The sequence below is a fragment of the Perca flavescens genome, chromosome 12 (assembly GCF_004354835.1).
Source record: "Perca flavescens isolate YP-PL-M2 chromosome 12, PFLA_1.0, whole genome shotgun sequence".
Taxonomy (NCBI): domain Eukaryota; kingdom Metazoa; phylum Chordata; class Actinopteri; order Perciformes; family Percidae; genus Perca; species Perca flavescens.
This window is the reverse complement of record NC_041342.1, coordinates 12,297,739-12,311,319: the sequence shown is the minus strand read 5'-3', so window position 1 is coordinate 12,311,319 and position 13,581 is coordinate 12,297,739. Positions and strand designations below refer to the sequence as shown.

General features: G+C 41.0%; 1 protein-coding gene across 3 annotated transcripts in view; it reads right to left on the bottom strand.

The window, feature by feature from the left end:
• The window catches only part of mast3a (microtubule associated serine/threonine kinase 3a), a 41,399-nt gene extending 32,404 nt beyond the window's left edge, over positions 1 to 8,995 (bottom strand). For 2 of the 3 annotated variants that reach the window (XM_028593547.1, XM_028593550.1), the window contains exon 1: positions 3,499 to 3,929. In XM_028593547.1, coding sequence (XP_028449348.1) covers positions 3,499 to 3,584 — 86 coding nt within the window. In that variant the 5' untranslated portion in view covers positions 3,585 to 3,929. Of the gene's footprint in view, positions 1 to 3,498; positions 3,930 to 7,439; positions 7,472 to 8,916 lie in introns of those variants that run through there. The other variant, XM_028593549.1, reaches the window with a different exon arrangement.
• Positions 8,996 to 13,581: the final 4,586 nt, after the last annotated feature.

The window sequence follows — 13,581 nt, the reverse complement described above, 5'->3', positions numbered from 1 at the left end:
CAATCACTCAGCAACGCCGCTTTATCAGCGCAGTAAACAGTCGGGCAAAATAAAACAGAGTCAACTTATGAACTGGAGTGGTTGATCGTGATAAGGAAAAACACTGATAACTGTTATGATCCTGGTAGGCCAATGGTGTTTATACATCCACATGCCTGCATAGCTACAAACATGTTTGTATGTAAATATATATAAAACAATAATAGAAGTATTTCTGACTCCAGGAGATACCAACATAATGGAAATATTTCCATTATGTATTTCCAAAATACATAACATAAATCAACCCCCAGTGAATAATGAGTATGGACTATGTGGTAAGGTATTACACTAAAGCAGGGGTAAGCAAACTTTTTAATATATGGAGACGTTTTAAAATATTCATGTTAATCAGTTAGCCATATCATCGTTAAGCCTGCCATCATCTACCGAGACCGCTCAGGCAGTGTTGTTTTTTTTGTTTTTTCTCCCTTCCTGCCGCATTTTTGTGAAGAAGGCCAAGTACTAGCCAATCAGAGGCAGAGTAGGGCGGGTCTTGGCGGAATGCATATGGGGGAAAAGTAAATCAAAACTACCGTAAATAATAGGCTGTGCTCCTGCCAGTGGGTGTAAAGAGTTCATTTGGCATGCGGATTGGAACATTTCCGAATAACTCTCTTGCAAACTTATTGCTGGCGTGCCATTGGTTGAGCTACTGCTTGCCAATGGGGTACCAAATTTGATACGACCGAATTGCTTGCTTAGCATCGAGTATCGAAAAAAATGCCTCGTCATTCACTACCAAATTTCAGTACCTAAGGAGTAAACCTCATCAAGATCAGTGAGCCAATAAGCACGCAGCATGCATCTAACAAGATCTAATAATGCTGGTGATTGGCTGTCTAACATAACCATTGTAGAGACACACAGGAAAAACTCTACGTTACGCACAGAGACAGGGCTCACTTAGTAGGAGCTGAAAAATAAAAAGATATGTGCCGTAATGTGTAGTTTTGTAATTTATTTTTGTTAAAATGGATTTGATAACAGTGGTATTGAATACCAATACCGTGACTTCGATAATGGTTCCTTTCGGTATCAGTACCGGAAGAAAATGTAACGATAACCCAGCCCTAATGGTGGCACGCGCGCCTAAGGTGGCTGTCCCTGCACTAAAGTATCACTGACGATCCGATAATGTATCCTGTGTCTGGATGTATTTTCATGTGAGAATATGGGAAACATCTGGGAAGAGCAGTGCTCGTACCAGTGGGAGCACCTGATCCTATAAAAAAGCAGCCTTGTTATACAATGACGCAAAAAAATTAAAAATTAGTGGACCTAATGACTCCCATAACATAACGGCACAGGCCATAACATACTGTGACAACGCCATTACAGATCCATGTAAGCAATCAGTTGGTAAACAACACAAACTGACCTATAGGTGGGAAAATCAATGATTGGATTGCTTTTCCATTGTACAGAGTCAGAGGTTCAGCAGTTGATGCAACTTTGGAATCAAGCTTTTTTATATATATATATATATATATATATATATATATATATATATATATATATATATATATATATATATATATATATATATATATATAAAAAAAAGCTGTTATTTTCAAACCAGTTTGTTTGTGTGGTTTTGATGAAAGAGGGCTGACATCTGCCATGCTGGTTGGCTTAAACTTGTAACCAGTGCTCCTCTTTGTTGGACAAGCTTTGTTCAGACTTGGTATATTTTGTCAACTTCTTTGTAGTTCCTTTAAGGAAACCCATTTCCAAGAAAAAGTCCCATAACAAAAGTGATAGCTGGCAGAGCTGTTTTAAAAGCTGGCAGATAATACTAGGTGACATTTCTCTAAGCATGACTCATGAATGCCTGTGTTATTACGATAGAGTTAAGTTTGAATGTTATTTTGTCCACTTCCTGTATATTTGTGCAAATATGGCGCCTGGTGCTCACTCTATGTGTGCCAAAGTCTTCATCCAGAATGGAATGTGGTCTTCTTTTTAGTTTGGCTTTTACATTCCCCACTAAACTGGATGTAATCCATCCCATCATGCTCTCTTTTTCATCCAGATGATGTCGATGCCATCTCCCCGACAATGACCTAAAATAATTGGGGGGGCTGAGACGACAACAGAGCCTGACGTTTCTGGGTCGGTGCTGAGGCAGATTCACGCAGTATATGGCCCCCCCAACCTAAAAAGCCTCAAGTGGCAGAGACGGCACAGCAACAGAGAGAAGGGAGAGCCAATAAATGCTTGACTTGGGCTCCAACGACACGCCAACATCGTCATCACAGAGTGACGCTGTGAGTGTGCACCATTTTCTTCTTATCAGAAAATAAATAAACAGACACCCTTTTCACACTATAGAGAGCCTGGATGGCATGAAAGCATTACTGTATCACACCATGATCACAAGAGAGCTCTTTTTAACACTTGGCAGTGATAAAGGCTATTCATACAACTGTGGTTTGTAGGGACTGTGCAGGCAGCCATCTAGCTATAGATGAATGTAGGCCACTGAGATGCATGCCTGCATGTTTCACATGTCTGCTGATGATGAAGGGCTGCATTTATTCACTGAGCACCATTCAAAGTCACGCTGTGATTTATGGGTTACATGACTGATGCATGTTCCCTAGCTACACGCTCAACAGGATGTCTAATAGTTAGAAATGTATATTACATACATTTAAAAGATGAGGTTTTCTTTCATAACTTCGATCCTTAGCAATGGTTCTTGCAGTGTATGCCACTGACAGCAGCTATATTAGATGCATACTGTACTAGAATCCCAATAGAACATTTCACGACGGAAATATTGAGATTCAAGGGAAAGGAAATACAAATTCCATAAATCACGATTAGGGCACTTTGAGCTCACTGATTGCCAAAAGACACACTGATTGCTCACAGGGCATGAAAGGCAAATGATACTGCTCTACTTTGTCAGGGCTGATTACATTTATCTCGCAGACACTACAGTCCCACTAACAACATCAGTGTATCGATCCGCACTGGGACTCTATGTCGCTTTATGCGACAGCTGGTAGCAGACAATGCAGTCTGGCCCCATAGACAACACCATACAATGGCCACGTTTCTCCGTCGGAAACAAAAACTAGGGCGGATGTAACGTTAGCCGACACATAACAGCTACACACTATATGCAATCACAGACACAGCAGTGACATTATCAATCTAGAGTTGTAGCTACACTGATAATCCAAATAAACCAAACACTGTAGGCGTTGCGTTTACGTGCTGTGAATCGAATAGCTCAACATAAACGTTCAACAAATTGCTGTTAGCCAGACAGTGTGAATGGCACAGCTCAGTGGGGAGCTGATGAGAACTACAGGGACAGCAGGAGTTTTCGCTTTGCGGGCGGCGGCAGTCAAGGCTGTACCGTTATCACGGTTGTCTAGCTAGCTAGCTAGCTACATATTCCGAAAGACTAAACGTTAGTATCAGAACAGGCTGTGTTGTCTTTACCTTTTTGATCTTTTCATCATGGCCCCAGTCACAAAGCTAGTTTTGTAGCTCGGCAACACGGTCCAATAGTAGTTTTGGTCAGACATGGTGATGGCGTTGACCGATAAATCCAATCCAGGTATGAGAATTGTATTCTCGTTAAAGTGGGAGCATCATGGTATACAGTCTCTCTTAAAGAGTTGTTATTGGTGGCGGTTGGGCCAGTACGCAGTGTCCATTTAGTTTCGGTTCAAACTGACCCCAGACCCACGGTACCGGGCGGCAGCACGGTGATGATGAGCGACTGCAACGGCCATGTCCGCTCTGCTCCTTCTCCCTATTACCAGCAAAATGTCCGAAACAGTCCGTCTACCGCGGGATGTGACATTATCGAGTGATATCTTCGCCAAAATGTAAAGAGTGATACAAACTTTCCAACAGCACCAGCAACGCCGCACTGCGCAGTCGCGTCAGCGCGTGCCAAACGGGGGAGGGACTAATGATGCCTTCAAGCACTGTCGGAAATATTGGGTTGACGACTCGAATACAAACTAACCACCCAGCGAAAAACTGAAAGAAGACTGAGGAATTGTCTATGTGAAACCGCTGGCGACTTTTAAACTAGTTTTTTCCATTCTGATTACATCGTCACAAAGCTGAAATCAGGGCTGTTTTGCTAGACTTCTTAGAGATAAATGGTTCTCACAGGAGAGCGACGCTACAGACATATGATGATTTTATAGAATATGATGCATTGCTGTGGATTAAATTACCCAACAGCATATAAAAGGAGTTAAAATCAGCACAATATTAAACATCTGCAGCAGTAAAATTTAACCTACACATTAATGCAGCAGGAATATTAATGCAAAAACATCATACGTAATAGTAAAACACTGACAGGGAACATTTTACTGCACAATGAATACTTTTGTACTTTAAGTAGGGATACTTTAAGTGTCATTTTGCTGATTATACTAACATACTTTTACTTAAGTAAGGTTTTGAATCCACCACTGCAGCAGGATAAGTAGGTAGTTCAGATGTTTTTTGATCTTGCACAACAACAACAAAACATGCAAGAATGAAATCACCCTTTCAACACCATGGACATAGTGTCAGTCAGCCAGGCATGCCAAACACTTAAATATGCACTTCAATATTCAATGGAAAATACAGTGCTTTCGAGTCGGAGAGCGGAGTTCACTTTGCAGCGAAAACAAAATACTTTCACCAAGAAAAACTCATTCGTTCCTCGGGAATGTCTTAATCCAAACCACAATCTTTTTCCTAAACTTAACGGGTCGTTTTGGTGCCTAAACTTAACTATCATCGCTGCATGACGCTCACTTTTTCTGGCTAAACTCCACTATTATGGCCCCTGAAAGGGCCGTCATCTGGCGATGCCTGTAGCCGGCTCACAGTCTCCTATTGGCAGCTAAACAACTGCCGCTGATAGCCGGCTTCCCGGAGCTCTGTAGCAGCTATATACAACCAGCTCGGATTTTATCGTTCTATGGCACTATAGACTTTTCACGTTACAGTGCTTTACTTAGTTTAAAATTCTTCTATTTTAGGTATATAATGGTCTATTGGTGAAGTAGTGTAGTGATCACATTTTCACATAAAAATAAACCAGCAGAGGGAGGGATATGTAGAGCAGAAAGGGGGAAATCCCACCCATCCCCCCCTAGCAAATCGCACCCTGCCTGTAAGGATATAAAGAGCTGGTCCACTCGTCATGACCAGGACAGAATCTGCATTGCTACTTCTGGATCTAAGGTTTGACAATGTGTCGGAGCCTATTTTTCAAAAACAGGGCTATACTATATAATAATCTATGCAGACCTTCAGGCAGTTTGATTCCTTTCACATGTGTTTGGGAATGACTTGTGTGTTTAAGTCCAAATGTACATGCATTATCCTTTTTTTTTTAAACTAAATGAATACAAACAGGGGGTCAAAAGGGGCCCACAGCTAATTTAGCCACCTAGTGAGTTAATCCAGCCCTGCTAGACTATTAAACAGTTAAAATTACACCGTCCTAGCAAATCACTTAGATTACTACTAAATATTTCCACAGACACACTACAAGTCCCGACTGAAATATTTGAGTGCTTTGTTTGTAGAGAAACCACTTACCTTTATGACTCACATATTAGTATTACAATAGTCTCGCATTGCCAGACCTATCTCCACAGCGCTGTGGAGTAAGGTTTGGCTACACCACACATACATTGTGGGATAGGAGAAAAAAACTCTCTGGGTTGTTTGCATTTCTTTAAACCAGTGTATCACCGTGTGTATTTTGTCTATAGCAACCCCTACCAATCGGCCCCAAAACGTCCCGTTAAGAGAGTAAATGCTGTAAACATATTCTTAGTAAATCTTTACAATCATTCACAGAAAGAAACAAGCAGCCATGTCTTACATGATCTAAAAATAAATTCTAAACTTGCCATTTTCAGCGTGTAACTTGCTAGCTCAAAGGTTGTTGTTGTTTCAACGTTGTGCTACGCCCCTGCCGGAAGGTGATGGACATCATGCGCCAGATCTCAGGCAATTATCCTGGAAGTGTACTTCCGTTGATCCAGACTAGTATTACAATGACGTAAGCTATTTAAATTAAACCGATTTGTAGATTTGATTATTCAAACATGCAGGGTGGAACGCAGAAATACTGCCCTTGATACACCTACAATGACAGTTTCCTTCTTTGTTTCGGACACCTTGACTGGCAGAGGAAAAGCAGGACGTGAGCGGCACAAACATATTTACCGTAACTCTTTAAAATATTTACATCTGTCTCCTGTAATCTAGAATGTCCCATGATATTTCCTCTGACTCACAGATGGTGAAACTATAGCCTGGCCTAATCACTTCTCGGAGAGACTGGCGGAAGTCCCTGAATAGGTTAGAGACAGTGAAGAGATTGATGTGGTTCTGACTGAGGCACCTCCTATTTGAGCAGGAAACTCACAAGTTCCTTCATGCTGTTCATGTATTTCACCTGAAATTAACTGTTACTACTGTGTGTGTGTGTGTGTGTGTGTGTGTGTGTGTGTGTGTGTGTGTGTGTGTGTGTGTAAAATTTCTATTAATCATCAAGTGATTGCCTCTGAAGTCTGAACAGGAAAAAGATTAAGAAAAATACGAACAGACAGTTTTATTATACACCCATGCTCTACTGTGGTTAAATGGGACAACTACTTCAGATAGTCACTATTTATTCACAACACGCATGCCTTTTTGGCAATACCATTGTTTCCACTGTTATCACATCAAAGAATTTTTTTTATCTCTATCTCTGCTCTCCCTCTCTAAACCTGTCTGAGCGGTGAGACATTGCAGACTTTCAGGCAATCCTCGTTAACATCTAAGACAGTGGTTCCCAACCTTTTTTCCTTGGCGCCCCCCCCTACTCATGTCTAAGAAAAGCTGAGCCCCCCGAAACCGAAGTTGAGGTAACTCTCGAGATAGAGCCTTACTTTCTTTTTTGATACAGAGCAGTTATCAGCACACTTTCTCCGCCATGTTTCATTCATAAAATAGTGATGCCGTGGCGGCAGGAAAAACGAGGATACAACAGAATATATAGTTTTCATACTGACTTTTGTATACATTATATATTCTAGTGTATTATCATAATTTATTTAACAATTTTTTTTACCTCAACCTCAAACCAGATAAAGACTCGCGCCCCCCCTGTGATCTTTGCCGCCCCCCCTGGGGGTGCCCGGACCCCAGGTTGGGAACCACTGATCTAAGAGAGTCAAGTAAATGCCCACTGGTGTGACATGTGGCATGCATGTACAATTAAGCTGATAAGTGACAGGCACCTGCTGGTCTGGTTTGAGGAGGAGAAAGGGGGGCAAAGGGAAGCAGAGAGAGAGAGAGAGAGAGAGAGAGAGAGAGAGAGAGAGAGAGAGAGAGAGCAGAATAATTCAATTTATTATACTTACACATTTCCCCTGCGAGGAAGACTCAGCTCTTTCTAGAAAAGAAGAGATGGGAATATATAAAAATGTGAATATCTTCTTAAATAAATCCCTTTTCTGTGTTTTTATGCTTACATTGGTTTGAAATCAGCTATTGTTGTTTGAGCACAGTTTTTTTTTCTTTATTTTTTACTATTTGGCTGAAGGAATTCTTCACAAATCGATATATTTTCCTTTTCAGGGTACTGTTCTCATTTTTCACACTGCTCAGAATAATCAGGGAGGAATGTGAAGTTGTGTTGCTGTCATAACAGGCACCTATAACATTCATTAAAAAATGTCTGTTACAGCATTTTTTCCGATGGATTTCCCTACAATGCTCACCCTTCTCTGTCACTCCCACAAATCGTCTTTTTTAATGCAGTGTACATCTTATTAGATGCAGTATGGCCTAGTTTCTTGCATGACAAGTGGGTCTTCCAGGCATGGAAGACCCACTTGGCATGGCATGCAATAACAGCAATGGTACTAGACCACGGCTACTGTGTTTGAGCTCAGGCAACTGCAAAACTATATTCTTGCCAATCGGGGTTTGATGGGTGGCAAAAAGATTATTCTGAGGCTACTTTCACTGATTTTATCCTCCCCATTTTTCTAAGCCACATATAAAAACAAGGTGGGTAAAAAACATACCTACAACAAAGACATTTCTGCAGAGAAATACCTTTTTAATTACTGTACTAATCAGAACGTATCAATTTGGACTGACATATGTTGGGTATTTTTTCAATTGATTCAAGGGAGACTAATTTCAACACAACATCATTATCATTATAATGACACACAGCCAGGCACTCACATTTAAATTGCAGATTCATTTTAGGCGGAAAAAGAAACCAATCACAATAACTGAGTGGGAACACCCAGTTGGAGAGTCTTTCATCACAAGCCCACCTCCTCCATAACACACCAGGGAGTAGAAACAATACAGCTTTCACTTCTTCATTTATGCAGAAAATATACACATGAATGAACTACAGGGAAGGAAAACAAATCCTTATTGCTACTCGGGACATTCCTAATAGTGATAAACATGGCACCCAGGAGAAGATTAAAGGGATGTTTCTGCCAATCATGCAGGCACCCTTGGGTTTTAAGCTCTTATCACCAAGGCAACCAGCTTCACACAAGTGCTACCAATAGACAGCTCCAAAATAAACACATAAGCCCGACATTCATTGATTGCATCATGAGTTACTATTCATCACGCCTGTTTTAATGAATAGACAGATAATACATATTTCCAAGATGTATTTAAAGGCTTATTATCAGAAAGAACAAAGAATAGCCAAAAATATCATTTAGGATATTTTAGTAGAAAATGAACTGAAATCCCTCGCATCATCGCCAACTGCTCATTATCATCATCCTCATCATCACCATATCACCCCGTTTGCCTGGAAACAGCCCCATCCGAGCTGTCATGACGGTCTCTATTTACCTGTAGACCGCGGCGTCTCAGGATATTGGGCTCATCCATTATTGAAGACAATCAAAAGCCCAAAGCGGATCTCCGATCAGTCAGCCCATACTGCGCTTGTCCTCTCCATGGAGCATGAACACAGTCCTCCCCCCCACCGCTCCTGCTCCTGCTGCTGCTGCTGCTGCTTCACAACCAACGCCTCCTCCTTCTCCGGAGCGAGCTGCACAACCGGCCCCGAAAAGGTGGCCACCTCAGTCAGCTGATCACCTGGCCGGGAGGGGAGGGAGGAGGCGGTGGGGGTTTAGGGTTAAGTTATCCTCCACCGAGTAATGAAGTGAGAAGGCGTGTTGACCCCACCCTCCTATTGATACTATGTGATCACTTGTCAAATTAGCACCACAGAGGCTCCAACAAGTCCTAGGTAGAGCTGCTTTCGATTCTCGTATGAACTCAGAAAACCCTGGCAAGACAGCTTGCACACACATTTTTAACATTTGTAATACAACGAATATTTTGTATGTTGCCTATGTATATATAAATATTTTTTGTATATACTGGGTGTAATGGACATTTTTCAGAACCTCAAAAGACAAATTGCCTACACAAAAATTCTCTCACTTCCTCATCATTTCATGTTCTCCTCATACTCCATCTCTGGTCCCTATTTTGGGATATTAACCAGGGGCGGAGCCAGATGTTGTAAACATTCATGGTTAAGCCCAAACCTATCAAGCCATTGATAAAGAAATGCCTAAAAATCTGTACATTGTTGGAGAAAAACATGATAGTTGCCAATTAAGGGGAAAAAAATCATCCTCTAGAGCATTCATCCTATTTTGTATCTACAGTAATTGTTCTATAACTGTTCAACTTGAGCCCACTACAGCCTCTGAAAGATGGCAAAGTCGGCCTTAAATATTCAGGGCTTTTGAGAAAACATTCAGGGCTGGAGCCCCATAAGCCACCCCCTCGCTCTGCCCCTGTTCTTTACAAACCTTTATGGTCACCATGATGTTGCATCATTTAGCAATAATCTGCAATTGTAAATAAACCCTCCAGAAACACATGCAATCCACTCGTCTCCATATGTTTTGGTACATACATATCCACCCATCATGTAAACTAACCCAGTGTCTGTGTGGTGGAATAACAGAGAGGATGCAGAACAAGTGTGCTTTAAAGTCACGCTGAATAGCAGTGATTGATCTGTCACCCAGTGGTACCATGATGTGTTTGTTTTCCATACGCAACAATGGGTAGTCTCATGTCCTCCTGGGATGTCACTTGTCCATTTTTGTGGGCCAGAGGGACATGAATCCGTCATTGTTCTCTTGTGAAGTTCACCGTTTATCCTAAACTGCCAGAAAACTCTGAGTGGTGGAAATCAAACGTCTACAGAGCAAGTGTATCTAAGCCAGCAACCCAGCTGGTTTTCAAGATTTGTTTCAAGTGACTACTTTGTATAAAATGCATGTTTGACCTATTGTATCTTGTGTTATTTGAGTAGAAAATGATGCTCTAATAATAAGTCTTTTGTGATTGCTTCATCTTATTTAATGATATATTAAATAATAAGGACAACCCAAAAAAGTTGTGGAAGACCTTAAAAGAATTGGGGGCCGCTAAGACAAATGCCAAGAATCCAGGAAACACAGGACTAAAAATTAAGGGCTCCCTTCATTTTAATAAGAAAGAGGTTGCTAATCATTTTAATATTTATTTTACTGCTATAGCAGAAAAGCTGGTTTCAAATCTTCATCCTTCCTCTGGGTTATTTAACATAGATATGGTGAAATCTTTCTATAATAAACTTGGAGCACTGCCCAATTCATTTTTCTTACGGAAGGTTGAGGTAGGGGAGATGGAAAAAAAGCTCTTACAGCTAGACTGCTCTAAAGGCCCTGGGCTAGATGGAATATCCCCTTGGTTTTTACGAGTTGCTGCCCAAATAGCTCCTTACATCTCACATATTTTTAACCTGTCTGTTGAATCAGGTGTTTTTCCCAATGACCTCAAGAGGGCCAAGGTAGTTCCCCTTTTTAAAAAGGGAAACAGCCATGATCCTGGTAACTACAGAGCAGTATCTATTTTGTGCACAGTCTCAACAAATTTTGAAAAGTTGGTTAATGAGCAATTTAATGAATATATGAATAAAAACAACTTAATGTTTAAATTCCAATCCGGATTTAGGAAGTCACATTCCACTGAATCATGCCTATTGTATTTAACCGACACCATAAGCAGGGAAGTAGATAATGGAAATCTCTGCGGAATGGTGTTATTGGATCTTCAAAAAGCATTTGATACGGTCAATCATGACAGACTGATTGCCAAACTGGAGGCCTTGGGGGCAGATAGCTCTACCTGTAGGTGGTTTAGGTCTTACCAATCAGGGAGGGAATTGGTGGTTTTAGGGGGAGTACTGTCTGACCCTAGTATAGTTGAATGTGGCGTTCCACAAGGAAATATCCTCGGGCCATCCTTATTTTTAACATACATTAATGATATGGCAGACTCCTGTTCATGTGAACTATTTTTGTACGCTGATGACTCGGCACTTTTAATGTCTCATAAACAACAATCCACACTAGAGAGTACCCTGAGCTCAGAGCTATCTTCTGTAAACAACTGGCTGATTGACAATATGCTGTCACTACATTTTCGTAAGACAGAGGCCATCTTGTTCGGTTCAAAATACAGATTGAACAGATGCTCGGAATTTAGGGTCATTTTGAATAATGTTGTGGTCAGTGCAAAAACGTCAGTAAAATACCTGGGTTGCATCCTAGAAAACAACTTGGATGGCAGGAATATGGCCAATAAGGTTTTGAGTAAAGTCACGGGGCTCACAAAGTTTTTAGCCAAAAATTCAAAATTTTTAGAACGGTCAACAATGATCATCTTAGCTAATGCCTTAATTTTAAATCACTTTGAATTTGCATGTACCTCCTGGTTTGAAGGCCTAACAAATAGACTCAAAGAGAGGCTGCAAACAGCACAGAATAAATTAATAAGAGTAATTCTGAATTTGGGCCATAGGCAGTGTTTGGATAACGCCGTTTAAAAGAACGGCGTTAGGTAACGACGTTATTTTTTCAGTAACGGGGTAATCTAACTAATTGCTTTTCCCGTCGTTACAACTCCGTTAACGTTACTGGACGTTAAATGCGGTGCTTTACTATGCATTGATTGAATAAACTGTGTAATCCGAATGCACCCCTGGCTCACAGCTAGTGAGGAGGTGGTTAATAACGAGGTAAGCGATTATGATTGGCTAAGGCAGAGTCATGTTTCATGGTAGCCAATCAGAGCCAGTGTTTTTACACACACACACACACACACACACACACACACACACACACACACACACACACACACAGGTAAACAGAGATTCGATGAAGCAGCAGAGATTGCGAGTCAGGAGCAATCCGAGGAAAAGTTGGCATTTTCAAGGTGGAGATATAAGCACTACTTCAAATTCATTGTGGTCAAAGGCAAGAACGTGCATGTAATGTGTACATTATGTCCAGAAGTGAAGACTTTGTCGACATCCGTTGTAAGTTAGATCGTCATATTAAAGTCATTTCCAGCCTGAACTCTTTTAAAAAGAGCATCAAGGTCTGGTTACTAGAGAGGGTTGCGGAATAGATTAAAGGGCAAGTTACTATTTTTATTTATTTAAGGAAAATGTTTTTATGATTATGTCATTGAGTATCTTGTCTTGTCCTGATGTGTGTTGAGGACCACAATGGAAATAAATCTTGGACTTTATTGTGTTTTTATCCTCGATTGTATTTGATGTCCTTTTATCATGTGTAAGGCACTCTCTTAGAATTAAATAAACCAAATCAAATCAAATCAAATCAAATTCATGTACAGCAGAACTCGGCTTTGCCTGGTTTTGATTTGCTGGATCACTTTCCTCTAGAGTTGTGCCCATAGGCCAGTCAAATGTGTTCTAAGTTTGAGCGGATCAAGTCTTTCATTCACCATAAAATAACTCATCTTAACCCAGTAAGTTTACAAGAGAGACTTGCAGTCACTCTGAGAGCCCTGGCATCCGGTTGCCCTCGAACTCCACCATGCTTCCTGTTTCCGATTTGTCGTGCGCTGCTGAAAAAAATAGATTGGTGCACGACCTCTGGTCGCCCACTTAAAATCCTGGTGCGCCAGCGAGATCGACGTCATTTTGACGTCACATTGCCGCGCGACAGGTCTGCTATCAAGCAATTTTGTGTGTGTTCAAACATTCTTTTCCTGCCATATTTCTTTCATCGATGAGTTTACTGTTGCAGATCACCATGTATTTATACATCCTTTATCCGTTCTCATCACCAAACAAGATTAGAGTTATAATCAGCTTCATACAATGAAGAGACTTTGCAAGAGTTCCACCCATGTTTCTACTGTTCTGCAGTCACGCTTTGCCGTCACGCATTGCCAGACCTTCACAGCGCTGGGTCAGCATTGCACCGTAACTGCTACAGACATTATCAAAAACTGAGACAATTCTTTAAATTAAATGTCTAGAAACATCTACATGTTGTTGTTCTTCACCACACCACATGATGGAGTTTGGAGCTACAAAAGGACAGACTGTGGAGTTTTCTTGGTCCTTTTTGTCATGTTCTCCACGTGATCCAGCGTAGGTCATCTTCACATTGTCCATGCTCGTTAGTGGAA